At 38.2% G+C, this 27,915-nt stretch overlaps 4 protein-coding genes across 4 annotated transcripts; 2 read left to right on the top strand and 2 right to left on the bottom strand.

The window, feature by feature from the left end:
- The first annotated feature begins 743 nt into the window (after window positions 1–743).
- LOC141901534 (snake venom 5'-nucleotidase-like) lies at window positions 744–5,881 on the top strand. Its single transcript, XM_074788840.1, has 9 exons — window positions 744–1,257; window positions 1,342–1,555; window positions 2,265–2,453; window positions 3,309–3,506; window positions 3,585–3,716; window positions 4,178–4,297; window positions 4,578–4,733; window positions 5,371–5,574; window positions 5,663–5,881. Exons 1-9 carry the CDS (start codon window positions 922–924, stop codon window positions 5,836–5,838), a joined length of 1,725 nt encoding a protein of 574 aa, XP_074644941.1. The 5' UTR covers window positions 744–921; the 3' UTR covers window positions 5,839–5,881.
- A 4,905-nt stretch (window positions 5,882–10,786) lies between these two features.
- Window positions 10,787–11,911, top strand: LOC141902074 (uncharacterized). Its single transcript, XM_074789716.1, has one exon. The coding sequence runs from the start codon at window positions 10,787–10,789 to the stop codon at window positions 11,909–11,911; it is 1,125 nt and encodes a 374-aa protein (XP_074645817.1).
- A 97-nt stretch (window positions 11,912–12,008) lies between these two features.
- On the bottom strand, window positions 12,009–15,344 carry LOC141901487 (ileal sodium/bile acid cotransporter-like). Its single transcript, XM_074788759.1, has 3 exons — window positions 14,395–15,344; window positions 13,459–13,630; window positions 12,009–12,831 (listed from the first exon to the last, which is right to left on the bottom strand). Exons 1-3 carry the CDS (start codon window positions 15,037–15,039, stop codon window positions 12,137–12,139), a joined length of 1,512 nt encoding a protein of 503 aa, XP_074644860.1. The 5' UTR covers window positions 15,040–15,344; the 3' UTR covers window positions 12,009–12,136.
- Window positions 15,345–15,529: 185 nt separating this feature from the next.
- On the bottom strand, window positions 15,530–26,315 carry LOC141901960 (glutamate receptor-like). The gene is made up of 15 exons (XM_074789570.1): window positions 26,124–26,315; window positions 25,797–26,028; window positions 24,739–24,891; window positions 23,389–23,661; window positions 22,553–22,749; window positions 21,866–21,922; window positions 21,553–21,780; window positions 20,824–20,928; window positions 20,621–20,710; window positions 19,937–20,149; window positions 18,555–19,236; window positions 18,306–18,462; window positions 17,683–17,881; window positions 16,701–16,794; window positions 15,530–16,399 (listed from the first exon to the last, which is right to left on the bottom strand). The coding sequence occupies exons 2-15, from the start codon at window positions 25,948–25,950 to the stop codon at window positions 16,299–16,301; spliced, it is 2,703 nt and encodes a 900-aa protein (XP_074645671.1). The 5' UTR covers window positions 25,951–26,028; window positions 26,124–26,315; the 3' UTR covers window positions 15,530–16,298.
- Window positions 26,316–27,915: the final 1,600 nt, after the last annotated feature.

Genomic DNA, 27,915 nt, shown 5'->3' with positions numbered 1-27,915 from the left:
GTAGTGTTTGAATACGTTAAGTTCGTCAATTGGGCATCGCGAATAATTCATAGTTGCCTCCGTTGACGCAGATTTGAATACAGTGCCACAATCACACACAACAGAATCTTGTATTCAAAAGCGATTCAGAAAGAATTACACATATACATATACGCCCGTTGTGTTATTAAAGCATTGATTTGCTCATTTTCGTTTGTATGCTTTTGAATTAATCAAATTTTCACATTCAAGTTTGGTAAGAATCTAAATGAAATTTACGATGAAATAATATCACTGCACGTCACGTTTGGGGAAATTGAATATCAACTAAAGAGCGCTTTCCAGCTAGTTATCCCAACTGCCGCAGGAAACCACTCGTGAAAACACCGAAAAATTGACCCGAGCTGGAAAAAGCTAGCTGGAAACCGCTCGTGAAAACCAGCCTTAAACTGCAGTCAGGTGGTTAGTTGCAGTTTCAACAATACTCTTTCAAGAACGAAAGTAACATCATCCAACCCAAAGTAACCCAACAGAAAGTGAGCCTGTTCAGAACTCTGCAAGACTGTACAAGGCTCTCCCAAGACTCTGGACCAGGAAGTCGTGAAGTTATGATTGGTATCTCTAATTTGGATAAAAGTCTCGATTTTCGAGAGAACTGAATTTTTGTGAAATGATTTACGTATGATAGGGAAGTTAATGATACTCAAAAGTATGATTTATGATAGGGAAGTTAACAATACTTGAGAATGAATATTTCATGATATGTAATTTTGGTGGTGTTACACCAGGATGATAGGCCTTTATATGTATTAGTGCTGGTGTACAGTTGTTTTGGTCTAATATGTTTTGTTCCCGCGAACTGATTTGAAAACGTCTTGGCGGTAGCCTTGTTCAATCAGCGCCTGATAGTGACCGACCTGTGGACTGTTGATATTGTGAAAAATGCAAAATGGTCGACTATATCTCGTGATAGTGTTATTCGTTGTTATTCAGGAAACGTTTTTCTGTTTCAATTTGACGTTGATTCATACGAATGATGTTCACGCTCGATTCGAAGAAACCAACGACTCGGGAGGCAGCTGCACCAACGACACCGATCAGAAGCCTTGTTTTGGAGGAGTGGCTCGGCGGATGACGAAAATCAGAGAACTACGGTCTCGATATGCGAATAGCTTGTTGTTGGATGCCGGGGACCAATATCAGGGAACATTGTGGTTTTATCTCTACAAAGGCTTGGCAACGGCTCACTTTATGAATCTTCTTAAATACGACGCTATGGTAAGTGGTATAGCTTATCTACATTATCTTGTCGCTTGGTTAAATTTCATTTCGATTCCTTTCCTTCATTTCGTTTTATACTAGGCGTTCGGAAATCACGAATTCGATATTGGCGTTGATGGGCTTTTACCGCTTGTTCGGAACGTTTCGTTTCCACTGCTCAGCTGCAACATCGATGCATCGAAAGAACCTAAGTTAAACGGGGCGTTTAGAAAGTCAACGCATTTTCTTATCGATGGGGAGAAGATAGGTGTAGTAGGTTATACAACTAGTGATACACCACAACTCTCATCTCCAGGTAAGGTTAACGATCAAGGACCTCCTGTTTCGCTCCCGGCAGGTGTGGTGGATTTGTAAGGGCACTAAGCAAAAAATCAAACTAAATCTACCGACCAAATAAACAACTGGGCCAATCCCTATTTCAAGAAATAATCAAGGACATCATGGGCGGATACAGGGAGTTCGAACCCTTTGGTCAAGTGTCCTTTTTAAAAAGCTTCCTTCAGATGGCATCAGTGAAGTGAATAAAACCTGTTGCCACTGTGTTAGTTTTTTGTAAACACCTTTGCATTAGCATTTGTTCAGTACTGCGTTTGGTATATTCTAGGAAAAAACCCAAAAAAAAGAAATAATCTGTGCTTATTTCACAAAAGTGTTGCTTTTACTGTATTTAGAATCATAATGACCCAGTTAAAGGAGTATTTGGAAAGGAAATGTAAATCCTGTTTGGGCGATGCTATTTGTTTTTATTTGACTGAAGTAACGGTAGTCCGAAAATGTCTTAAATTATCATAATTCATCAAAAGGACACCGAGTCTTCCAGTCTTTGATCCTCGTCTTTGTGTCCTTTCTCTGAACGTTTCCCCTAAATAGATGGGTGAACCCAACAATCCTGTATCCGCCCCTGAGTATTCACAAGGTGGACAAAAGTTAACCAGTTGACATCATGGTATTTAAGCTAAGTTGTATCCCTCCAGCCAATCTACGCTTTGCTCTATTTTACTAAGGTCCGACGCTGATATTTGAAAACGAAATTTCCACCATTCAAGAAGAAGTGAACAAACTTTTGTCCGAAGGTGTGAATAAAATTATCGCTGTCGGACACGCTGGTATCGACGTTGATTTACAGATTGCCGAAAAAGTCTCCGGTATCGACGTGATTGTTGGCGGGCATACGAATACATTCTTATATACAGGTATGAATTATTGATAGGAGAAACGCGTCGGGAAATGATCAAGGGAGCGATTAGACGTAATCTCAAAATGTTTACCAAGTAGAGTCGGATTATAGCGTTGGGACCGTAGTAACCAAGTAAACTGGATACTGACCGGATGATGTCTTTCCATAAAGTGATTGTATAGAATTCGAGTGCGAACATTGGTTTTTGCTACGGCGCAAAAACGAAAATCATGGCGAAAAAAGAAAGTCATACTAGAGCAAAAACGAATTCCCTACAATTTTTCGGTTTTTCGCGGTAGGGAAAATGCTAAGTTTTTGCTACGGCGCAAAAGCGAAGTTTTCGTTTTTGCTCTAAGAGTTTTACTTTGCGTTTTTCCATGATCGAGATCATGCAAAAATAATGCATATGGCTCTTATCAGGCACCATAGCTTAAGCAGGAATGCAAATTCTAGAAATGAATAAACGTAATTGATTTTCCTGATACACTTATATAAACTTTCCAACTTTCACGTACTGATTCTGCAGTGATTGATCTCAATTTTGATGCTAGATTTAATTTCAATTCCAATATCTCAACCCTAGAGTCAAGTTTACTCCTGTATTCGTGGCTCATGGTGGTCTTTGGCTCACAGCCGAAAGTTTGAACCCCGGTGAGCCAGTCCATCAGCCATTCGGTTCCCGGTGAACCTTTTGTCCGAGTCTGCTCACTGGGGTGATTACCCTTGTTGATGAGGCTCCGCTATATTACCGTAAAGATTTTCGTAAGAAAGATTTCTAGGACTGGGTTTTTGTCATTAGATTCATATTTCCATTACTTATAGTATCAGTCATTGTTGATTTCGAATACTTCTAAACTGTTCCTCTTTAAAGGGAAAGCACCTTCAGAGGAAGTTCCCGCGGGGGATTATCCACACGTTGTAGCTAGAAAAGATGGCAGTATTGTACTGATCGTTCAGGACTACGCTTTTGGAAAGTATCTCGGCTGTTTGCACGTGACTTTTGACGAAGCAGGGCGTTTGAAAGACTGGTCCGGTAATCCGATCCTATTGGATTCTTCGGTACCCGAAGGTCAGTATTTGGCATTTTCACGCGGCGCAACCTAACCCAACTGAAAAACTATTTGCTTTTTTTTTGGCTTTTTGTAAGACAAATTTGTGCTCGGTGAGATACGAAATTGGGCCGAACCTCTAAAGAATATTGGAGCGGAAATTATTGGAAAGACGCACGTATTTCTCGAGGGGAGCAGGTCAAAGTGCCGTCTGCACGAGTGCAATACTGGTAAGGATTTCCAATGTGTAATGTGATTCATATTTGATATTTGAGCTTGTTACATAGATGTCTGAAAACGCCAATTGGATTGTCAATCCGACTGCGTAATTTTTTTCCTCACATAAAATTTTTCGGTTGAATTTTCTGCGACTTTCAGATAAAGAATAGGCCAAGAATTCCCAAATTTTGTTTTTTTTTCAATTATATTTCACCATAGGTACTCAATCACCAGAAAAATATGTGTTAATGAAAAATATATTTTCTATGTGACATACGAAGTATAAGTGTAAACGAATATATAACACTAAGTTCCCGGAACTCCTTAGTATTAAGACGCTTCCTCAGTTATGCGAAAGAAATATTCATTGAATTTTCCATGATCGAGAAAGTCAGGCAATACACCCGATAAATTGTTGAAACTTGAAATGATGCAATAGTGTTGTGCTTTAAAAGTCATCGTTTAATTTCAGGTAATCTGATAACGGATGCAATGATTCATCAGAATATTCGCTACTCGGACGGCTCTCGGTGGACTAACGTATCTATAGCTATGTGGAATGGAGGTGGCATCAGAGCTTCCATAAATAAGGGTTAAGTAACTCAGTAACTCAGTAACTCAATCCAATTCAGCCGGTAACAAATCCCTCGATAAAAAGTTCAAAAACGCACAAATAAAAACAAAATTCAAGGTATATATCGTATATAGAACTATATATCTTAAAAACTTGAACAGAAAACTTTTGTTTAAAAACTCAAAAAGATTCATGTAAATTAAATGTATCTATATTTTTAAAGGCCACTCCAAATTAGCATCAAATCAATTAGTCAAATAATTTTGAGAAAAAAATCAAAATCTATTCTAAATTTCAGGTGATATATCCATCGAAGATGCTCTTCGAGTTTTGCCATTTAGAAATACTGTAGACATCGTGCAACTGAAAGGCGAGGATTTGCTGGAAGTATTGGAACATTCTGTGCGGGATTATAACCCTAAAGCATTGCGTGGTCGTTTTTTACAATATTCAGGTAATCTAGGGACGTTTCCGTTGTCAGGCTCCATTTTGAGGCGGTCCCGCACTATGCTGTTGGAGAGATTTTTAACATTTCATACACTAAGACCCTTAGCGCAATTTATGTATTTTCCGTCTGCCCTTTGCCAAAAAAGTATAAGTGATAAATCGTTAAAAAGGTGACAATTTCAAATCATGTACTTCGATCAAAACAAAAAAACATTTTATAATTTCGCACGTCGATCACACAACTTCATGTCCGTACTTCCATTCTCAATTTTAGAATCAAACCCCGTGCTTCGATCCCGGCAGGTGTGTCGGGTTTGTAAGGGACGACAAATCAAACAAATCAAACGAAATCTCAATCAAATAAATTATAGGGCCAATCCCTATTTCAAGATAATAGAAAAATCGGTGATTTCTATTTTCCGATAGCGTTCGTTTCCTTCGCCTGGTAAATGGAAACTTCCCTTTTCTCTTCATTTCTTGAATGTGTAAAAAAATAAACCGAAAATGTATATGGAATTTATGGTTGCTGATTCCGGCCATGTAAAAAAAATCACACAAATTGCAAATTGTTTTTTTACAAACGCCTTAAAATCGTTTTATTGTGCAATTAGAATTCCGAATAGAATTTCTAGAATTATTCACAGGAATTTGGATTACATATGACCTGGCGAAGTTGAACGGTCATAGAGTCGTTAACGTGGAAGTAAGGTGTTCCGAATGTCTAGTGCCACGCTATCAGCCGCTGGAATTGAACCGATCGTACAAAGTTCTTCTCAGTGATTACATGGTTAAAGGAGGCGACGGTTATTCAATGATCGCTAAAAAAGCGAGAAAGATTCACCTTCTCGGTAACCAGAAACCTTCTGTTTATCTCGAGTGTTTAAAAAAGTAAAATCGGACTAGATAACCATAAAAAAACTTATGATTTTCTTTCAGGTGACCTTGACTCTGATGTATTTATCGAATACATCAAACAAATGAGTCCGATTTATCCTGGATTGGAAAGACGAATAACTCTACTGAACGAGGATGCCGTAGGAATTGCCTCACGATGTCGAATTTATGCAACGACTTATGTGATCTTAACAATTATGTGGTTATATATCGTGTAAATAAAAATCACAGATATCGCTGTGACCAGTTTAGAACATAAGTAGAATCTTAACCGTCGTGATCGGGTCGCCCCACTTCCACAGAAATACCACGGGGGCGGAGAGGGATGGATTTGACGGTGATAAAAGCTTTACTTTCTTCCTTTTCTACTCGGAGTTGAGATGATCCTATTTTGTGTCATTATTTTCAAACGGGATTTTTGAAATAAAAGGCGTAAACATTATCAAAATTTATACATATCAGTATAAAAGTAAAGAACTACTTTTCGTGGAATCGGGAGATGAGTTTCATTTTGATTGACAATTACGTGTTGAGTTGTTTAGCAAAATGCATTGAAAGAACTGGGGAAAATGTTTGAAAATGAGTTGAAATTGAAATTGAAGCCAGAAGCATCCACATCCCACATAACATTCATCACACTCACACATCATGCACACAAGTAATAAACAGGCAAAAAGAAACCAAAAAAAAATTTTCACATTTTACACATTAACATAGGTTTTTATAGAATGAAAATTTACAAAGTGTTGAATATTGTTTTAATGTAGGTACGCTTAAAGGCAGGTTCGCTTTGTATTGTTCTGCTGGAGTATTCCATAATAGGAGACCGGATATTTTGAAATAAGATTTTCTAGTAACAGTTCTAAAATAAAGCAATCTTAATCTAAATTTATTACGCGTTGGTTTATCATGAATTTGATAATTGAAGATCCAATGTTGTTAAAGGTCCTGGGCAATCTTGAATTGACGAATTTATGTACAAAAATAGCTAGTTGGAGTTTGTTAATATTCTTAATTTTTAGTTTATTTAACCGAGCAAAAATAGGATCAGTATGTTCTAAATAATGGGATTTGCTGACCAAACGGACAGCACGTTTTTGTAGGATTGTTAATGTATGCAGTTTATAATCAGAAGTTCTTTCCCAAACAATGTTACAATATTGAAGATATGGCTCTATTAAGGATAAGTACAAGGTACGTGAAGAATTGGAAGAAAACTTGTGTTTAACACGATGTAGAACGCCAACACAACGTGACACCTTTTTACATATAAAAATGATCATCCCTTATGTGATCATCCCTTGACAGTTTTTCATCTATTAAAACCCCCAAAAAATTGGTAGTATGGACACGTTCAATTTCATGATCATCGATATAAATCTTTGCATTACCAACAACAGTTTTACTAGATATGATATAATAAGTTTTACTAATATTAATTGATAACTTGTTGGCACAAAACCAAACAACAAGTTTCGAAAGTTCAGTATTGATTGTATCTATTAGGCGGTCAATGAGATGATCACTATAGAAAGCATTCGTGTCATCAGCAAATGAAATCAGCTTTAGGATAGCAGATGCACGAGGACAGTAAGGAATATTTTTCGAAAACGAAGGGATTTTAACATTTCAGACGAATCAAAGATATGGCGCCAATTTGTTTAGAAGCCAGTCTGAATTTATCATTAGTAAAACAATAAACTACAAAGTTTAAACACGAATCGACGACCGTCAAAGCAATGGCTACTCTTCGGTATGCAAATATTGATGCTTCGGCGAAGCTCAATCCCGGAAAATGAAGTTTGATGAACGGAAATTTGTAGTTAATTCTTTCGATTGTAATCAACGATTCACAAGTAATGTAAACAGCGATTACAGCAAACGTCATTCGTAAAACTCTCATTTTTACATTCCTACTGCTGGTGGCGCTCTTATTCAATTTCTTACCGCTTGATAGTTTAGCAACTATCAAACTGACAATCAAAATAAAATTTATAAGCACCAGTAAACACATGGGTCCAACCATACTGGATATTGTTCCTTCCCAACTAGTCGAATGATGCTCCCAATTATATAATAGTCTTCTTACGGTTAATGATATAGAGTTGCGATAAGAGAGGCGCGGACCTCGTACTAATGTCGCCCCTGGATCCCCATCGATACAAGCGATTGACCGAAGCGTACGCTTTGGCAACAACAACGGGAAAAAGCAAACAAACCCATAAACTGTCATAAAGAATATGAGAAAGTTAACCACTTTCCGAGTCCAGTACATTCGTGATTTCAACGGGAAAAGTGTAATGACAAGTCTTTCTAAAGCTATAAGGATAACGCACCAGTTTCGAATTTGTTGAAACATGTAATATGGTCCTAAAATCACTTGTATAAATTCCCATCCGTAATTCCAGTCATCATGATAAAATAGAAGTTTACCCAAATGTATATAGATATGAATAGTGCGTAGAGGGTACATGATAAATACACATATAGAGTAAGATAAATCATAAATAGCCAAAACTTTGAGCAAATAATATACTTCATTTTTCATCTTCTTCAATACGATAATTGTGAAAAAGTTTAAAGCGACGCCGAGTATCGTGACGGGTCCATAACAGAAAATATACATGTAAACACTAAATTTCAGTTCCCAGCGGTACGGTTTAGTATTCACTACCCGTTCACACAATCCAGACCAGGTTTTAGCAGTAGGTTCTAAAGTCGTTGAAATATTCCTTGCATCCATATCGTATCGTCTGATGATCGAATCAATGGCGTCTGTATCAGACAAGCGCGTGTTCAGTTACCTATTCGGCTGCATCAGACAGAATGAATTCCATTCAGCTCTGATGCCGATCCTCAGTGTGATGACGTCTTCAATGTCCTAAATCTCTCGTTGAAATGTCTAAATTATAGCCTTGCAGTTGACACCATGCTATAGCATGCTATTTCAGAATCGGGTGAGTCATGTGAAGCTAAATGTGGTGGAACCAACCTGAGGCGAAATAATATATTAAACCTTGATATATTAGAACTTGATGTGTAGTTGATAAAGTATGGTGGCTGATTCGGGCCATCCTAAAAAAAATTTCTGCGAGGCTAGAGCAAAACTTTTGAATTCTCGGGTGCGTCATGTAAAGCTAAATGTGGTGGAACCAACCCTGAGGCGATGAGACCTAACTTGATGTAGTTGATAAAAACTGTGGGGCAAAATCACCTCAAAGAAGGCGACCGATGATTTGACCGACTTTTATTAGGGTTTCTTTGGAATATCGTTCGAAGGAATGTAGGTAAATATCCCCTGGATAAAAGTCCAGGTAAAAAACCCCGCTTGGTGATTTTCAAGAAGAGCAAGATGTTTCTCCAATTTTATTCATTCGCAATGAGACTGCAATATATTTTAACTGTGCAATGGACTCTTTCGTTTTGATAAATTCTTAAGTAAATTCTTAGAATTGAATAAGTTGTTAGAATTGATAAGAATAGTTAACTTCTTATTTGTAGTATCTTAAAATTCGAACTGGAATATCTTTTAACTGTGAATCTCGAGTGTTTAGAAAATTGAAATCAGATTTTCTTTCAGGTGACCATGACTCGGATGTATTTATTGAATACATCAAACAAATGAATCCGATTTATCCTGGATTGGAAATAACTCTATTGAACGAGGCTGCCGTAGGAATTGCCTCTCGATGTCGAATTCGATGTCGAATGTGATGGCCTATGTGATCTTTACAATGTGCTTATATATCATGTAAACATAAATCGCTGGGACCAGTTTAGAATGTAAGTAGAATCTTAATCGTCGTCATCGGGTCGCCCCACTTTCACAGAACGACTTGAATTCCTCAAAGTCCTTCTGCGAAACAGAGACCTTGACCCAGTTCCATTAGATATTCTAGGTTCAGTTTGGACGAGTTAAAACATGGACTCTAAAACGTTTTAGAGTCCATGGTTAAAATTAGTTCATTTTCAATTCATTACTCTTATAGTCAAATAGTAACCGGGAACTGTGGAACTGGGACCTGGTCTATAAACCCAGAATATGAATATGGCCCAGAATGTGACTAGTATCAAAGTGTGTGCATGAACGAATAAACAACAGCAGCATCAAATTTATTTTTCTAATGAGATACAACGAGCTGTCTAGGCTACGATGACTTTCCATTCAAACATAGGAATTTCTTTACAAAAATAAGATTTTCTGTTCACATTGAATTTATTTTCAATGTCCCCATGATGCTTCCGTAGCTTTCACCAAAGGGACCGGAGAGGGAGTTATTTGACAAATAATAATGCAATATTTCCAATCAACTGGGTCAGTGGGGGCTATTTTTACTTCGCCGAATCCTTAGATGTCAATTTGCACAGTCTATAAGAACATCTGAATTTACGAAATTACAGAATAGATAACTGCAAATTCTATGATATACGACACGGAAAATTGATGAAATCTGATTATTTAAAACATATTTCATAATCTTGTAGGTTCCAGTTTTATCACCAATCTTCGGATAATGAGTATATACATATATTTCTTTTACGTCTCAAAATTCGCTTAACTTTAAGAACATGTATTGCCCATCGCCATAGTTTAATTTTTATTTTTCAACCGGGGCTATACGTTCTTACACTTCAGATCTCCTTACTTCAAATTTCCTTATAGTTAAAAATCAATCCAGGATTGATGGATATTTCGAAATATTCAACTATCCGAATTGATTTTTCGAATCGACAAGCTCATCGCGGTACAATTTGGAAGGCGTATTTATCTCAGTATGTGTCCGTGATACGAACTGAAATTAGGGGAAAATCGTTGTCGTAAACAGCTTAGAACGAAAACATCGAGATTCACACGAAATTGCGAACTGAAATATAACTTGAAATTCTATTATAATAATTACGAAATCGATGAAATTTGATTTTTTTAAAAATCAAACTTCATCGAGGATCCAGTAAGATTGTAGATATTTTTTCGCTTCAAAATTCGTAGTTTAGAAACTTGTATCCGTCCGTCTCACATTTGCATATTTAGAAAAAAGAAATCCGTCGTCGATTTTGATTGGACGAATGAAGACATTCAATACAAATTTTGCTTCATATAAATCGACGAAATGATTACCAGAGTTGCATTTTGCAAGATAAAACCGCTCTAAAAATAACAACGATATGGAAAATCTTTCGACTCCGAGTACAGCAGCTGCGATAACGGCGATACCCGACGTTGACAGTCGCTGTGAATCGTGGAGAAATCTGAAGGTCAAATGGACGCTGAAATTCGGCGTTTACATGTACGTCGGATTCTACGGACCGTTTTCGGTGATGGGCGTCGTCATCAATCTGTTCACGTTATTGATTCTACGGAAATTGAATAACGCCGTGTACTACTTGATTAAAGTACTCGCCGTTTTCGATATTCTCTACTGTCTCAGCGTCTTCGTTCTGTACCCGCTACGAATAATTCACTTGTTTAGCACGCTGGGCGACATCGTTCTCCGCCGCGACGACTGGCACTACGGTTGGGAATTCATTTACACGTCAATCGGGTTTTACTACTATTTTCAGCTGGTCAGAAACTGGTCCGTCGTTCTTTTGTCGCTCGAACGATTGGTTATCGTCGTGTTCCCGATGAAAGCGAGAGTTTTCTGGACGCGTAAACTCGTCAATCGCCTCATCGGATTCGTCAACTTCGTATCTTTGGTGACTTTTTTGCCGTCGTTTTTTCCGACGTTCAAACTGAAACCGCTTCGATGTAAACACACGGGTTTGCCTACGTACGTCACGAGGGGATATTCTATTTGGTACGATATGATGGGATGTGTTTTGCGCGTTTGGTTCAGGTTTAGAGATGGAGTAGGAACCAGCGTACTAAGCGTAATCGCGCCGATGGCTACGTTGATCGGAATGAACATCGTTTTAGTTTTAGCACTAATAATCGATAAATATCGACGACAAAAACTGACCGCGACTTCGAGCGAGGACAACGCGAAATCGTCACGTGAACAAAAGGTTGCGCGCATGGCACTGGCAGTCGTTTTCATTTACATCGTATTCGAATTTCTTACGTTTTTGGAAAAGTTGTACTACTCAATGGGTAAACCGTTGCCGATGTGGAACCTCGAAGGAATCGACGAAGTGGAATCCCTGATGATCTACAGAAAAATGGCTATAGGTCTAACTGTCATGGATTCGTGCGCCAATTTCTTCGTGTATTGTCTGACAAACGGTAATTTTCGCAACGCAGCCAGAGAAATTCTGTCGAAGCCATTCCATCGCGTAAGACGTTCAAGTTAATGAATTGTGATTCTGACACGAGTAGAAATAACGATATTACGCGGCGTGACGAAAACCGTGAAAAAAGTGAACGAAACATGCACGAAATATTAAGCACGAGTATATTGTTTGTTCATTAAAACAATCAAAATAAAATTCACAAGATTTTTCCATCACATATACTACATATATTTACGACATTAGAATTCTCACAAACGTTAGCAATATCTACTACCTTTTTACACGCTAATTTATTTGGTTCGTACTTATATCTTTCATCGGAACCGCCTTATAAGCGGGTATGTATCGTCCGTCTACTGAATATTGCTGGGTAGTAGCGTCATCCTCCTCGAGATCTGGGTGGATTTCATCTTCGTCGTCTTTCGTTTCTTTACTACGTTTTTTACAACACCTTTTATGAGTTTCGAAAACCGCAATGGCAAACAACAGCGGAAGCGGCGTGAACATCGACTGCGCTATAGGCGCTACGATCGCGAGGTCGCCTTGCGGCGATTCCAGCGAGAACAATAACAACATTATAGGTACGCCGGTGTTCTGTATGCCGGTCTCGATAGCTATGGTTAGTATTCGATTTTTCGGCCGGCGAAAAATCGTCGGTATGAGCCCGCCCAGAGCAAAACCGGTCCAGGGTAGTAGCATTCCGGCGACAAGAACTTTCGGCGTGAACAACCTGAAGATGTACATGTTTACCCACGACCCGAAAGTGGTCATGAACAGAATCAATATTATGAGAAAGGGACGGATGCATTTGCCGAGTTTCTTGGTGAATTTGGGAGCTTTCTTTTGCAGGAGCACGCCCACGCCGACCGGTGCGATGATAGATACGAGCGTTATACAAATGTTTTCGTACGGAATTTGCATATTCGGTATTTCTCGTATAACAACGTTTCCCAACGTGAACATCCACAGCGGTATCATGCCTGAAACAATAAGAAGATGAAAGAACCTTAGTCTTTAATCGATAAGAAACGGGTAGAAAATGAAGTAACGATGATCAAACTGTTGTCATAAAATGTATTCGCAAAAAACTGAGCCTCACTAGTTCTCATTTATGCATGTCATGATTAGCTCGACTAAAAAAGTGTTTACGCCGTAAAAACCATTAAAATAATAAGATAACCCACTATATTGTTCGAATTGAAATAATCTTAAAATGGAGAATTTATCTATTCAAAAATAAGACACGACGTTTCATTCCACCCTAGAGATCTTTGTACGTAGTGGGTTTTTATCTTATTATCCGTTTGCACCACGTTTGAGTGTGGTTATTGTACCGTTACATTATTACATTACATCATTATTATATCTATATTGACACCCCGTTTTAAGGGGTTCTGTATGAGGCGATGTGCACTACGCCATCGATATTCGGCGTTTCAGAATAACATTTGTGAATTTCTGCGATTCTTTTTGTAATCAAACATTTTTCATAACTCATATTTTAAATTTGATAAATCATGACAGGATGATCAATATATTAGGGCTAGACTGGTTCACTTTTCAAGGCGTCAACAAATTTTGAAGTTGGTTTTCTTATCTCTACTTACCAAGGGAAGCTATTGTCGAAATTAAGGTCATTGTGATACTCAAAGAAAGATCCCCTTTCAGGAGATAAGTATACATATTACTGGCTCCACCGCCAGGGGCGCAACCTGATGCAAAAAGACCTATCGATTGACTCGGATTCAAACCCAACGCTCTCGAGAGACCAAACGCCAGCTGAAAAAAAATGTGGAGAAATTTGAAAAATGTAATTCTTACAATTTTATTTCACATCCAATGCACTTATTAACAGTGAAATTTACCATTAGACTACGCAAAAGGAATTGAAAAATTGGCAATTATAAACATAACTCGGCAAAGACAATAGTAGTTGTTTGCGGATATGCGTGGACGTTGGCATTATATCAAAAGATAAGAAACTCCGAACATGTTTATGGTAGTTTGATAAAAGATTATCGCGTGAAATCGTGATATCGATGTCGCAAATAATTCATTAATGATAGCTGATCCGATATGGGGAATATTTTGATGAAAGTATTTTTCAAACGAATCATTGCCATTCGACATTTTCAAAAAAATATAGTCTGGGAGTGAGTTTTGATTTGCAATTTGCACCCGAAATGTTTGAGGTTTGCACTGGGTGTGGCCAAGGATCTTAGGGATGGGGATTCAAAAAAAAATAGTTTTCCCCTCACAAGACCCTCAATCTCGATATAGATATAAGAGGATTTAACATAGAAGAATTCCCTTATGTTCAAATAGATTTGACAAGGATGATGAAAATACATGCTTGCCATAGCTCCCTTTGCTGAGCCATGTGGGGCCTATTCTGCGCTAAATGCGTACGGACTTGTAAAATACGCTCGTGCGGCGGGCGCCTTTAGGCCACACCCTATACAATACCAACCTCAAACCCTTCGGGTGCATATTGCTCATTAAAACTCACTGGGTTCTCGATAATTGGAAAACTTAAAACTCACCGGTGGCATTATTAAGAATTGTGTGCAGAAGCCAATAATCGGGGAATATGGTCTTCTGAGAACGTCCTTCACGATTGTTAAATCAATTTTCGATCCCATCATTACATTGCCGACAACTACTAATATTGCTATAGCTACCATGAAAACAACGTCAACCTTTCTTTGTGGCCGGATAACTGTAACTGGGTACTCCATTACCTCGCGCCAGTAGCTCAAATTCGTTTCGGCGAAATATGTATCGTTCGCCACGTAAATCTTAAGTTTCGTAAAACCCAGAAAGTGGCCGTGGATCGAGAAATTGAATGTTCCTCCTGTCATATTGTCCGTGGTCGAAACTGGATCTAAGAAAAATGTTCCATTGCTATCTTTTAACGTCGTCAAATCTGTATCGTCTGATACAATCTTCACCATCCATCGAGTCGCCGTCTGCGGACTATCGAACTTATATTCCACTCGAATCGATTCGACACCATCCCACATCGATAAATTTCCAACGGCCGGCGGTTCGAAATTCAAATATAGCGGGAATAAAACATCGCTAGTAAAATTGTACGGTACTACGTTTTTACCGGAAACTCCAAACCATAGTACTGAAAATAATAACAATTTTCCGACCATTTTCGCGTCGTGAATTATCCGAACCATTTTCTCCTCTGACACAGTTCTCGAAACAAAATCGCAATCAGTAATTTCTCATATCAAAGGTTGAGAGTGTGAATTGAGTGCGACTTGCTGTCGCTGTTACCAATACGGCTCTAATTATACGTACAGAATAGCATTTGAGTAATATGTCAACAAAATCTCGCACCTAATCGTATATATATATATATATAGGTCTATACCGAAAATAATCCGGCAGGTGGCAATTGTAAGTCAGCCTAGTAACAGTGACGTCCCAAGAACATCATTAGTCCATTCATATGTCGGATCCCACATTTTAACTCACGTGCTTTCAGTTGTATTCGAATTATACTATACGCTTGTTGTCTTTTCAAGTCAGTATAGAGCGTTCCGAAAATAAACTATAACTAGGACATTCATTTTTGCAAATTTATTTTCATTCGAATGATATACTTAGAAAACGGTATCGCGAATCATACATACTATATTTTTAGTTTATTACAATAAAGTAACAATATGAAACCAAAACCAAGCTTTTGTTGTATATACATGATTTGTCTATTTCGAAAACAAAACGGGTTACGATAGAGACATGATATAAAGCTTATAGTGTTATTTTATGGAATGAGCTTTCTTCAGGGGTGGATTTAGGGAGTGGTCTCGGCGGGGTTCCGGACCCCTGCCTCCCTCAAAGGTTCCCCTTTGAAGCCTATAAATTTGACACTCATCCCCTTGGAATCTGCATCTTTGAGAATGTATTTCTTGAAATATATCTTAACACGGAAGTGCGACCCAACTAGTGACCTTTGACATTGCTGCTTTATTCGAGAAATGTCTTTTCTTTTCAATTGAAGAAATCCCACAATTCGAATTTTATTTGATGAAATATATTATTTTGGAACCACAACGTTTCGGCTGTTAACTAAACAGCCACCATTTGTATTTCCCCTTGTATTTCTGGTCATTCCACCTGATAATGGCTGTCAGTCAACCGCCGAAGCGTTGTGGTTTCAAGATAATACACAAAATTCGAATTGTGGGATTTCTTCAATTATCTTCAGCGTACGCGGATTAGAGCGTTCATTCAATAACTATAGTCTTTACTTTTCTCTTGGACCCCGCCTTACCATCTTCATATCCGCCCCTGTACTTTTACATCAAACTCAAGTCGAATCCGTTTCTAGCTATTCGTTCATGAGTGCTTTCTGTTTATTGCGTAGTGTTACTCATTTTTAACCTTCTGTATTTCAGCCTTGAATTACGATTATATAATTGGTATTATATTAGAATTTTGCAATAGGTTTAGCGCTGCTTTGTTCGTGAATAGAAACCGGACGTTCATTTGTTGTTGCTGTAGTCTCGGTCATGATTTCCGCATCTAAATCTGAAAAATTCACAATACAGAACCGATATTTCAAAATAAAAAACCAGTCCCGCGCGAACACGTCGAGTTTGTTTTTGAACGAGAAATTCTATACAGATAGCGAAATGCCGTAATGCCGTAGCGAAATGCCGTATAAAAATGAGTTAAGGTTCAATGAATTTATTGAACCGGTCTATTTAGAAACACTTATTTACACATCCGCCTTTCTGGCAACACGTTCAATTACTATAAGAATGTTTTGACGTGTAGTTTGTTGTCGTATTCTAAACGTTAAGACAGTCAGTAAGACAGTGCACTTTACCGATTGAGTTTTCTTCGCTTATATACTTCAGCTGAACTCCTTCATTTGATTGTCGTTTTCTATACGAGTCGACTCTTTGCCGCACCTGTAGACCCTAAGACAACAAAAAAAAAACAAAAATGTTTGTCTGGTTCCCTTGTCAGCAAATGGTCAATAGACCCTTTAATCTGAGATAATCGCCTTATTTTATACTGCATTATAGCGTGACTAATTGAGGCGAGGCACAAACTCGAACCCGGGGTTTATACGAAGGTGACAGCTACCCACTTGACTTATGACCTTTGGTATTTTGTCACTAAATCGTATATATTAGTTGAAAACAAGTTCCCAGTAAACCCCCAAAATATATTCTACTCTTAGACAAAATTTCCAACAGAATTACTTGAATTCGTATTTTCCTTCATATTCTTGTACGGTTTTAAGGATAATTCAATTTTTTTTCAAAAATTCAAGTGCAGGAGATTTTAGAAAAATATCTTTCTATCTCTTACACGTTCTAGGTGTGCATATTTAATACAGGGCATGATAAAAAGAAAATTTGGAAATTTCTGCAGGCTTTTATTTCTCACAGATGGTTAACTTCCGATTTGTATTTTTGCGCAAATTATCTTTCACATTTTTGCAAGCCATTGAAAATCAAAGTGAAAGGTTTTTTTTGCATAAACCCACATTTGTGGCATCCTTGCAACCAAACATGAGAATATGATTCCGGGATATTCTTGACAGGCTTTTTTTCGCGGGTGAAAATATTTTGCGCGTTTCTTCCTCGGAAGGGAAATTAGAGATTATTTTTTTTGTGAGAATAAACCCTAAAAAATTCCAAATTCTTTTTTCTCGTCATAGTTTTGAGGATGCCATAAATTTTGGATTTATTATACATCCAACAAAACATCTTTTTCTTAACTCGCGGACACTCTAAACCCAATGAACCAGGCTAACAGGTAGCTGTTAGAACAATAGTTATTTCAATTTCCATACTTACATTGGCGGTATAATTATTTTTTTGCCTGACGTGACAAGTGTGTATCGATTTAACAGCCAGACATATGAAAGATATAACTACTCCAGCAGCTAGGATGATGCAAGGCCCGGCAATTTCTGTCAGGGTAAGACTTGCCGGTGGAATCTCGCCATCACATCCCGATCCGGAGGTTGAGCAGTTATTTGAGTATGTAAACCAACTGTAAATAATACAATCATTCTGTATTCGAGTGATCAAAATTTTACGGAGCCCCGGAGGTGACATGGTGAAAAATTCGTAGGCACGAAATAATCTTTTCGTTCGAACGGAGAGTTTTCCGTGGGAACGAAACGTGGGGGTGTCTCTGCCTTATTTAGGTGTATTATTAATGGCCAAGAACCCCCAAAACTCTACCTCTGACCCTAACCCACATTTTTTAGTTCAAAACAATATTTTTCGCCATGTAACACATTTTCTTTCCCACGAAAAAAATAATTATTTCGTTTCGTTCCCACAAAAACAATTTCAATCGAACGAAAACGTCATTTCGTTCCAACCAATTTCATCACGTCACCTCCGGTACTCGTCCGTAAAATTTCTTACTTTAGTTAATGACGAATTTTTCCCTTTTCAAATCAACTTACTATTCTATAAGATCCTGTATCTGTCCGGTAGATCGAAGATGATTTAAAGATTCGTCGATGACCGTTTTATGAGACAGTCCCGACTGCAGGGCAAAAGCTAATTCTCCAAGGATTATATCAGTGGGCACCACCCGCAACGAGCAATTTCCAAAATTACCTAAAATGAATATATATGATTTAGACCAAAAATACATTTCTTTTAAGATGTGTATGCCAACAAGCGAACGCGTATGGTCTGAGAAAACGTACCTGCGATGTGGCCCAGTTTGTAAGCGCTTCCAATACAAACGAACTGTTCATTTATTACTTTATCGCGAGCCATTTTACTCTTCGAAAAGGTCGATTCGACGTCTGAAATACGTCGTTGAAGCTGAGACAGAGTCTGCTCGTGCGACGTTACGAACAACTCTTCGGTAGCGGTATCTCTAATGTAGCCGTAATTGTAATAGGTTTGAGACAATAAATCTTGCAGATTTCTTACGCGTGTTTGCAAAGTAGGTGGCGCGGACAACAGAGCCGTTAGATTCGACAAATATATGACGAAAAGCAGAAAAGCGAAAACCATCAGCAACGCGGCGAATGATTTTATGGAGAACATTTGCGGCTGAAACGGCTGACTGAAGAGGAAGGTCGTGCTGACCGAATACCATAAACTCTGCTTCATAGTCAGTCTCTTATCGTGTGTGACGTCATGGTGCATGGGGTCGCATTTGAATAAAATGAATATCCACATTCCGCCGACCCAAATACTAGCCAGTATCAATAGCCATACGTAATAATGAAACGGTCGCAGCAAAAAGAACAGTCCTCTCAACATTGTCTTAGGTCGATACAGCAAAGCTAGACTATCAGTCGTAAATCCAGTCGTGAAGTCAACCGCGATAGAGCGATCCACTGTTTTCAAAATACCCCCGATGGCGATATCAGCGGTCTGAAAATTATGAATGGAGTTTTTTTTAATACGTACTTCCATAGAATATGAATGCCCTCACAAATGTCCTATGTGGCGATCAAATAACCCGCTAATGATGTTGTCTATCAGAAGACATTGCTGCGGAAAGGTCGAATCACTAGTAGGTGATTTTATGATTCCGGATTTGAAGGCAGTACGGAAGGGTCTTAATGAAAAAATCAAGCGTTTTGATTCAAATCACTGGGCAAACTGATGACATCATGGACAATTTAGGAAGCTGGTATCTTGATAGTATCGTAATGCCTCTATGAGTTAGAAATCAGTTTCCAATCAATAGTAGCAAAATATATTCATTTTCTAAAAGGCAATATGAATATGAAGATATTATGTCTAACTACTTCATCAGTTAAAAAATCTAGATCCAATCACGAGTGGGAAATCTGATTATCGATTTCATATGGAATTAATGAGGCAGCCATAATGGTGTGCACCAATAAATGTTAAACTGTAAAGAGATAGCATGCTGGCTGACTCGAGTCAGAAAAAGAGTCAATTTATCGCGGTAATTTTTTGTTTTAACGTGGGTAATTTTCGTTCGATTTCGTGTTACAACGTGCTTCAGGCGTTTGTAAAAGAAAATTGTAACGTGTGTGATTTTTTTTTTACACGGCCCTAAATCAGCCACCCGTATATGCATATTCAATCGTATTATACTAACCCCACTGGACAATTGTCCGATCGCTCCGGACCACTTTCCGTTGGTTAGTTGTTTACCGTACGTAGTAGTCGGTATGAAATGGTAATGTATTCGCACGTTGTATTTTGATTTCACAAATTCGACGATTTTCTCGAAGATGTCGACAACAAGTCCGGAAAACCTTCCGTTTCCAACTGGCAACGCTCCTTCGCGTGTAAAAGCGAATGGCTTATCCTACAAAAGAAAAATTTTTTACCAGAATTGCAAAGTTTATTTCTTTTGCACTAAACAACTATGGGGCTGGTGGCTCAAAAGTTGGATAGAGTTAACCAATGGGGGAAATGACATAGTAACAATGAATTCTCAATTGTTGCGATGGTATTTATCGATCGGTTATCTTAAACCAACTTTTTAGCAACGGGCCCCAGATATCCCACATCGGTAACATGCGCTTCCAATTATCTATTTCTATTTATTCAAAAAATGTTGTAGCTCTGATCACCCAACTATATCAGCACTTCGATTTCCAATTTCAAAATCAAACTCCCTGTTCCGTTCCGGGCAGGTGTGGTTGGTTTGTAAGGGACAACAATCATTTCAAATCAAATCAAATCAAAAGAAATCTACCAATTAGATAAATGACAGGGTCAATCCCTATTTTAAGATTTAAAAAAAACATGCGATTTTTTCAATTTTTAGCCTTACCAACACAATAGCAACTTTTAGTATGGTATTTGGATCGACACCAATCAAGCTAGCGTACGACGGACCAACTTCTGTATTCCATTCAGATATCTAGAAAATAGTCATTGTAATCAAATATACACCTATTAATTCTGCAAAAAAAATCAAGTAAATTCCACATCTTTTCTGAGGTTTTTCGGCGGCGAACGTGCCTCTACACGAACCTGTTTCAGTTTTGTTGCGTCTATAATTCGAATTGCGAATGTATCGCGAATTCCGAAATTGTTGAAGCCGATTTTACCGGCTATGTCGCTCTGCGGTAATGTCACCTTTGAAATGATGAAGATAGCAAAAGAAAACTCATTAATCAAGAGATCATGAATATATTATCATAATTCTCTCTCTCCTTTATTGTTTTATTGTGCATCGTTTTTGTTTTTTTGTTTTTTGTTTGTTGTTGTTGTTGTTTTTCTTCATTCACAATCTTGTACTTTTGGTTTATGATGAATAAATTGAAATTGAAATTGCAATTGAAATTGAATATTACTTATAGCCTATGAATATATAAACAGGTCCGTACCGAGTGGGGGTTCGGGGGTAGCGAACGAACACCCTAAAAGTGCCCTTCAAAGTCAGTGTCAAGAAAATTGGGGTCAAGATTTTGCGAAATTTGGATACAATGTTTATGGTTTTTTTTTTAAATGGGCAGTAAATCCATTCTCAAATGATTTATCCAGGTACCCAGGCACTTCATTATTCAAGATGTGTTCTTTTTTAATAGGAAAGTGCCCCTTTTCTCGGTAAAGTAGTGCCCTTTTTCTTGATATAGAACTGCCCCTCAGAAAAGCTCGTCGCAGGCCTGATAAGTTCCATTTGATTTCTTTTATAGATATCCCGAATCAACCATCAGAGATTTTCGAATCCACGGTTCTATACGATTTACCGCCACCAACCTTCTTTAGATGTTGGGAGAGATGTAATTTCGTGAAGTTTTGCACCGCGAATGAAGATAAAGCCGGCAGGAGAACGGCAACTGCTGTTTTCGATTCGACGCTAGAAAGTCGTTTATTTCCGTCGAACTTCCACAATAAACTGGGCTCGGATAAGTCGAACGCGATCACGGGAAACGACGACTTTTGAAGATACGACCGTTCGGAGTCCGGCGTCGTCATCAGCGCTTGCTTTTCGAGAAAGAAATAATTTTGGTTTATCGAAAAAGAGATGATGATGATGATGATGAACTATTTTCTAATTTTTCCCACATACCGAGTTGCCGCATATCCACAGAGGACTCCTTGAATTTTCGGGAAATTTCGATGAAAGCTGTCAAAATAAGACGATGGGAAAATGTCTATCAGCCGTTTCTTTTAAACGTGGTTTGACTGTATCAACCTAATTTTAGATTTGGCGATGAGTCCTATAGACCAGTTTTGATTTACATCAGCCAGGGGCTCAGTTGCATAGTTAAACTTAAGTCCAAAAATGTTCAAAAGTTTGGCCTGAAGTCCTTGGTCATTAGAAGCACTTCTTTTTATACTGATCGGTCGTATGTTTTTGACCTTGAAATAGGGATTATTTTTTGATTTGTGGATTTAATCGATTAACTGTGCAACTGGCTCATGGGCTTACCGGAATAACTAATAGTTGACTTACGGTCGGGTTTAAGTTAAAACTAATACCGATTCATCGCAAGGATCAAACTAATTTCTGACTATTCTAGGCTTTTTTGGCTGAAATAGGTTTTCGGGGGAGATATCAGACAGAGAATCACACACTAATAAATCGAGAAAGATGAAGTCCGAAAAGTTTCCTTCAAACTAATGTGTAACTTTTCGGACTTCATCTTTCTCGCTTTTTTAGTGTGGGACTCTCTATATATCGTTACGACACGGAATAGTGTTTCACCAATGGTTATTTGACATGATACCTTTTCGCAGCAAAGACTCGACTTACGTGGTAAAGAGAGCTCCATCGAAATTCGGGTTTCAGAAAGAATATAACGGCATCAGCTTTGATTTTGATCAGACGATCAGCTATATAGCTAATCAGTACGCTCGATGAAGGTAAAGTCAGAGCGCTGGTCAGTGCATTCTGTTCCGTGTAACTAATCGAACTGAGCTTCATCAGCTTTTTCAGAACCAGTTGGGCCTCTATGAAAAAATACGAAATCTATCAATTTTGAACTTCTGTTGACAATCTCGTTTTCTATGACTGTATGACTGTGTGAATATAGCTATAACAGGATCGAAAAACCTGATAATCATCAACAAAAAGTCTGCATATTCTATTTCCTTTGAAATGATATATGAATAAAGTTTATCACGCAAGGGACTGTAGAGCTAAGTGAAATTCAATCAAAACCTTTGTTTCAAAAATGAGCGAAAATTATCGCTACAATGGGGACCTCTAGCTACCGCCACAAAACGGCGTCTAGAAACTGGAAACTTCTTTATTTTGAAAAGTTTCTATTGACAATCTCGTTTTCTGTGTGCGCGTCACATAAATATAAGTCAAATCAAATCTAAATAGGGTCGTATATGCAGAAGCGGCTTCAGGGATTGAGACTAATGGCTTCATTTCATTTCGGTGACTCTTTGATGATTTTTTGGCATCGACTTTTTCCAAGTCATTTTTCTGTAATGTTTTTCCCGTAATGTAATTCCATTTGAATAATTTTTCTGTGAAATGATATGTTCGGACTGTTTTTGTGAATTTCTGGAAATATTCCTACCCGCATCATTGGTATAATACCGATAGGCAGTATCTCTAAAAAATATCAAGTAATTTACCTTCGATATAGTTGATGTCATACATAAGGTAAATCCGTCGCGATCCTTTGGTTCGGATGAAGTGCACAAGCGCGCTCGATATACCATCGTAGAATGGAACGATGTTGATGACGTCATCCGAGTATGCGGCACTTTCTCGCCTATTTTCCAGCGTCAAATCGACAGAGGTCGTCACGAGGTACGGGATCTTCGAACGGAGAGCAAACTCGAGGATACCTCGGGAGAACGAGCCGACAAATAAATCGTAATCCGTATCGTACAGGCGATTATTCACTGAAATTGAAAGAATTTAGATGATAGATGTAGCGAATTGATAAGAAATAGTAACAAGCCCAACGCGCACGAAGCTGCAGGGGATCAGTAAAACGGGAACAAAATGTTTGATCTCGGAAACGTTGTTCCCGAAACCATATTTCTTGTCTCCCGTAAACACCCACGACTGATACAATTAAAAGGAAATATTTTTCGTCTGTTGTTTCTGCGTTTCCCCGCATCGCGTGCGTTGGGTTTTAGATAGATTCAGTTCCACCATTGGTTACAAAACTTAAAACATTGAAAATCAATTTATTTCAACTCTACGAGTCAAACTTAACCAACATCGTGAAACTGGACCTGAAGTAGCGTTGATTTTGGCTTTATCAATGCTCTGTGGTCTCTTTCACTGAATAGTCTGAAGTTCATCATTAAGTATTGTGGGTCTATCATGAATAGATTGAAAATATACTAAGTCCATTGAGCAAGCTGCACAGTCGATAGCCAGAACAATCTTTGGATTAAAGACAACTTTTAGACTTAAGTCAGGACTGTGCTGGGGTATTCTGTACGATCATAAAACTTGACAGATTCGAGTCCCACAAGGGGATGGTTCTCGCCTTCATAAACTACTTCGTGGTGCAGCAGGATGGAACTGAGTCAGGATAGGTACATCGTCCAGAGATTCGAGCCCAAATTGGAATCACGTATTTTGATATCAATTACCTATGGTGGCTGATTCGGGCCGTACTAGAAAATTTTTCTGTACGGCTAAAGCCACGATAAAAAACTTTTCACATTGGCCCGTTTTTATAGTTTTCTCGCGCGAGAATTCAAAACTTTCGGTTTTCTCGAACGAGAGAACAAAACATTTTGGTTTTCTCGCGCGAGAAAAACAATAAAAAACGGGCCAATGTGAATTTTTTTTATATGGCCCGAATCAGCCACCATAATTACCAATATAACATATATTTTTTTCTGAACCCAAATTGGAATCACGCATTTGATATCAATACCAATTAAGCATAATTTTTTCATATTGAAATGTGTAGAATATAGAAAAACATGAAATGGAATAATTCCATTTAATTTCCGTACGATTTTCATCGAGTATATCTCGCGGTTTCACAGTGACCTCAGTCAGGTTGTAATGCAGACAATCAGTATTCGGTTCGCAAACTCGTGGATTCTCATTCCAAAACGACTCGACGAACATTTTCCCAAATAACGATTCGTCGGACGCGATCACGCCTAAAAAGAAAATCCAGCCATAGTAAAAATAGCCGTATTCATAAATTCTGAGGCATCGTGGAAAACGATAGAATTGTAAATGATTATCGCGAAGTGGGACTGGAGATGCAGGATTTCATGAAAATGGAATTTATAAACATGAAAGCAGATGTTGTGTAAGTTGCCCACGTGGATTTCTGGTCCGGGGACGCGCAGCGTTGCAAAGCAATTTCACTATTTCTAGCATATCTGAGGTGAACATTTTGCTTCTTTTTTGTGCAATTTGGCCTCAAATCAAATAATGCCGCGATCACAAGAAGGCGATTCGGTACGGATCAAGCTGAGACAAATTTGGCCCGTGTCTAATTAGAGAGCGCGTTCACACGCAAACCGCTCACTCGATACTAAACCTCAAACAAAGCGAAATGAGTCACTTCCATAACAGTTGCAATTGACAAACGCAATAATTTGTCGCGTGCTGAAATTTGGCTCGGGCGTGGTCCGACGTTTTCGGTCGGGCCAAACAGGCACGGGCCCATTTGGCATCTGTGTGAAGTGTCCCGGGCAAAGTTGTTACGGGCCAAATTTGGCTCGTGCACAATCTAGAGAGCGCGGTCACACGCAAATCACTCACAATGCTCACACAAAGCGAAGCGAGACATTTCTTGAACCAGTTGCAATTCAAACACAATCTGTCCCGTGCTAAATTTTGGCTCGGGTCAAATTTGGCCCATTCGGCACCAATGTGAACAGTTGTCCCGGGTTGCGCTCGTGCGGTCGCGGTTTTTGACAAATTATGTTTTCAGAATCAATTGAATTAGTCACGTATGTATTTTCTCGTTTCGCAGAACGACTTAAGTTTCAATGAACGAATACTGATACTCATGAAACTGTAAGTCGTTATGCGAAACGGATCGCTGACGTACCAATATCTACCATTCTGCATGTCGCCCCGAGACTCGGTATGTCATAGGAGTTCGACGCCGGAACGAACAGCATCGCGCAAAATATCCAAACAGCTATCATATCGGTACAAGTTTTTGAACTCCGTAGAAGCGTTTGATACCTCATGAGATTCATCGTCACATTACATTATAAGTTACGTTCACTTCTCTAATCCGATATCTATGGTGGCTGATTGGCGCCAAACCACATTACCTGTAAATTAATCAGTGCATTTTGAAAAACTTCGAAAGAAATCAGACGTTTCATTCGTAATCTTTTTAATGTTAAATTATGTATACATTACCGACCATATATCACCACAGTTTGTTACTGAATATATTCCAAAGCGCAGCGAATGTCACTACGAACGTCTGCGTATTTAACCAGGCGACGCTTAAAGAAACAAACCAGTTTTTCAATCTAAACAGTAAACTTTTGTCGACTGCGCCAATCCTGAATTGAAAGTTTCTGCGATATCATTTTTGTCGGTGAAGTTTTTGATTTGTGCATGGCAGTAGGGGATGTGTATATATAGTAGGTGTAGTGTACTCGTCTGATAAAACATTTTCAGGAACTAAAACCAACACATAATTCATATGTAGGACGTTGATTCATGAAATAGATATAATTGACCAAAATTTGTCGTTGTCAGCAATCAGTGCCTGTAGTAGGCCTACACACATCAGTGTTCATAAGTAAACCATCATTTTCACGTGTAACGTCGATGTTACATTTATACCAATGTAAATTAAAGAAACATGAAACAAAATGTACTTTAGAGTAGCATTGATTTCTCTAGCTGTTGATAAACTTAGATGAGTTGGTACTAATTGAATACAAAAAAACTGGATACCAATTGAGTGGTTGTACCGGCTGGCTTATGTAAAAGCGAAATCTAAAATCGAAATATAAAACGAAAACGTCTAACAGAATCTCTCCTAATTTTTCCCATTTTCAGCATCAAAAACTGTGCATATTTATTTATGTATTATCAACATCACATTTACATACGAAATGATATTAGAATATTTCAAATACTTTTGTACCACAGCATCGCAAAACCGTTACATTTGTCGTGCAACCTGAGTTAAAGATGACTTTTGGCAATCCTTCGAATCAGTAGAGAACTGGTTTAAAATCGATGTATAAGACCGTGTCCGAAAATGATCTGGTCGTTTCAAGACTCATGTTACAGGTAAGTACTCCAACTAATGCGCAAAATAATTTCACAAAAAATGTAATAACCGGTGTATACTGATTAAAAGATAAGGGAAAGTTTAAAAATCCGCTATATACAAATCTAACAGTTTAAAAACGAAATCCATTACTCAAGAATTAAAGATTAAAAAGAAAAGACACGCCATCTCGAACTCTCGGTAGAGATCACCGTCAGAACGGTGTTTTAAGTATCCAAAGAGACCCAAAATATAATTAGGGGCTCAAACTGCCGATTAAACCGCTTGCCAAAAGTGTTTATCCGAAGTGGAACTAAAATTTTACGAGCGTGGGCGTGGTTGAACTTATCACTTATTTCAATCAAATTTCGCCAAAAACGACATTACAATGAATATTATCAAAAAGAGGAACAAACATCTTTTTTAGATATTGACGATCCTCGACAAAGCTTGGTGCTTGTCTGCTTGGTATTTCCAATATTCTTCGTACATGTCAGGATTTCAAATTTGAACGAATCTCACTAATATCCTTATTGTTCTTTTTTAGAAATCTGTCTTCATTGACGCATTTTTTCATGTCTTCTTTTTATCATTTAACGTATGCAACTCGGTCTTCTCGTAGTCCTTATATCCTATTCTTTGCAACGCGAGAATCTAAGTTTTCCACTCTTTCATTGGCATCCTCATTATACTTAGGAACGAATCACACACTGGACTATCAAAAACCTCGAAAAATTTTAATATCGTTTTTTTCTTCTGCGGATTTTTGGTGGTTGATATCGCATCACACACACAATGGCTAAAAGTGATTTTTTTAATCTAGACATTTTTAGCGGGTGTAAGTGAAATACCCGACGAGCCACGAGAATGTCTTTCGACTGTAGAGTTAAAAAATATGGTGAATTAGTTGATAATGTTATAATAA

Source organism: Tubulanus polymorphus, chromosome 3 (genome assembly GCF_964204645.1).
Source record: "Tubulanus polymorphus chromosome 3, tnTubPoly1.2, whole genome shotgun sequence".
NCBI classification, from domain to species: domain Eukaryota; kingdom Metazoa; phylum Nemertea; class Palaeonemertea; order Tubulaniformes; family Tubulanidae; genus Tubulanus; species Tubulanus polymorphus.
Note: the sequence above shows the minus strand (reverse complement) of the source record. Positions and strands in the feature narration are given on the sequence as shown.

Excerpts from the sequence above, each read along its gene's own strand:
- LOC141901534 (XM_074788840.1), top strand. The coding sequence starts at position 922 with ATGCAAAATGGTCGACTATATCTCGTGATAGTGTTATTCGTTGTTATT. Across the intron at positions 4,298-4,577 it reads CAGAGCTTCCATAAATAAGG|GTGATATATCCATCGAAGAT; the intron begins GTTAAGTAACTC and ends TCTAAATTTCAG. Across the intron at positions 5,575-5,662 it reads GAGAAAGATTCACCTTCTCG|GTGACCTTGACTCTGATGTA; the intron begins GTAACCAGAAAC and ends ATTTTCTTTCAG.
- LOC141902074 (XM_074789716.1), top strand. The coding sequence starts at position 10,787 with ATGGAAAATCTTTCGACTCCGAGTACAGCAGCTGCGATAACGGCGATA.
- LOC141901487 (XM_074788759.1), bottom strand. The coding sequence starts at position 15,039 with ATGGTTCGGATAATTCACGACGCGAAAATGGTCGGAAAATTGTTATTA. Across the intron at positions 13,631-14,394 it reads AATTCTTAATAATGCCACCG|CTGGCGTTTGGTCTCTCGAG; the intron begins GTGAGTTTTAAG and ends ATTTTTTTTCAG. Across the intron at positions 12,832-13,458 it reads TTCGACAATAGCTTCCCTTG|GCATGATACCGCTGTGGATG; the intron begins GTAAGTAGAGAT and ends TTATTGTTTCAG.
- LOC141901960 (XM_074789570.1), bottom strand. The coding sequence starts at position 25,950 with ATGAATCTCATGAGGTATCAAACGCTTCTACGGAGTTCAAAAACTTGT. Across the intron at positions 23,662-24,738 it reads AGATATACTCGATGAAAATC|TGAATAATCGCCTGTACGAT; the intron begins GTACGGAAATTA and ends TTTCAATTTCAG. Across the intron at positions 19,237-19,936 it reads TCGGACAATTGTCCAGTGGG|ACCGCTGATATCGCCATCGG; the intron begins GTTAGTATAATA and ends CATAATTTTCAG.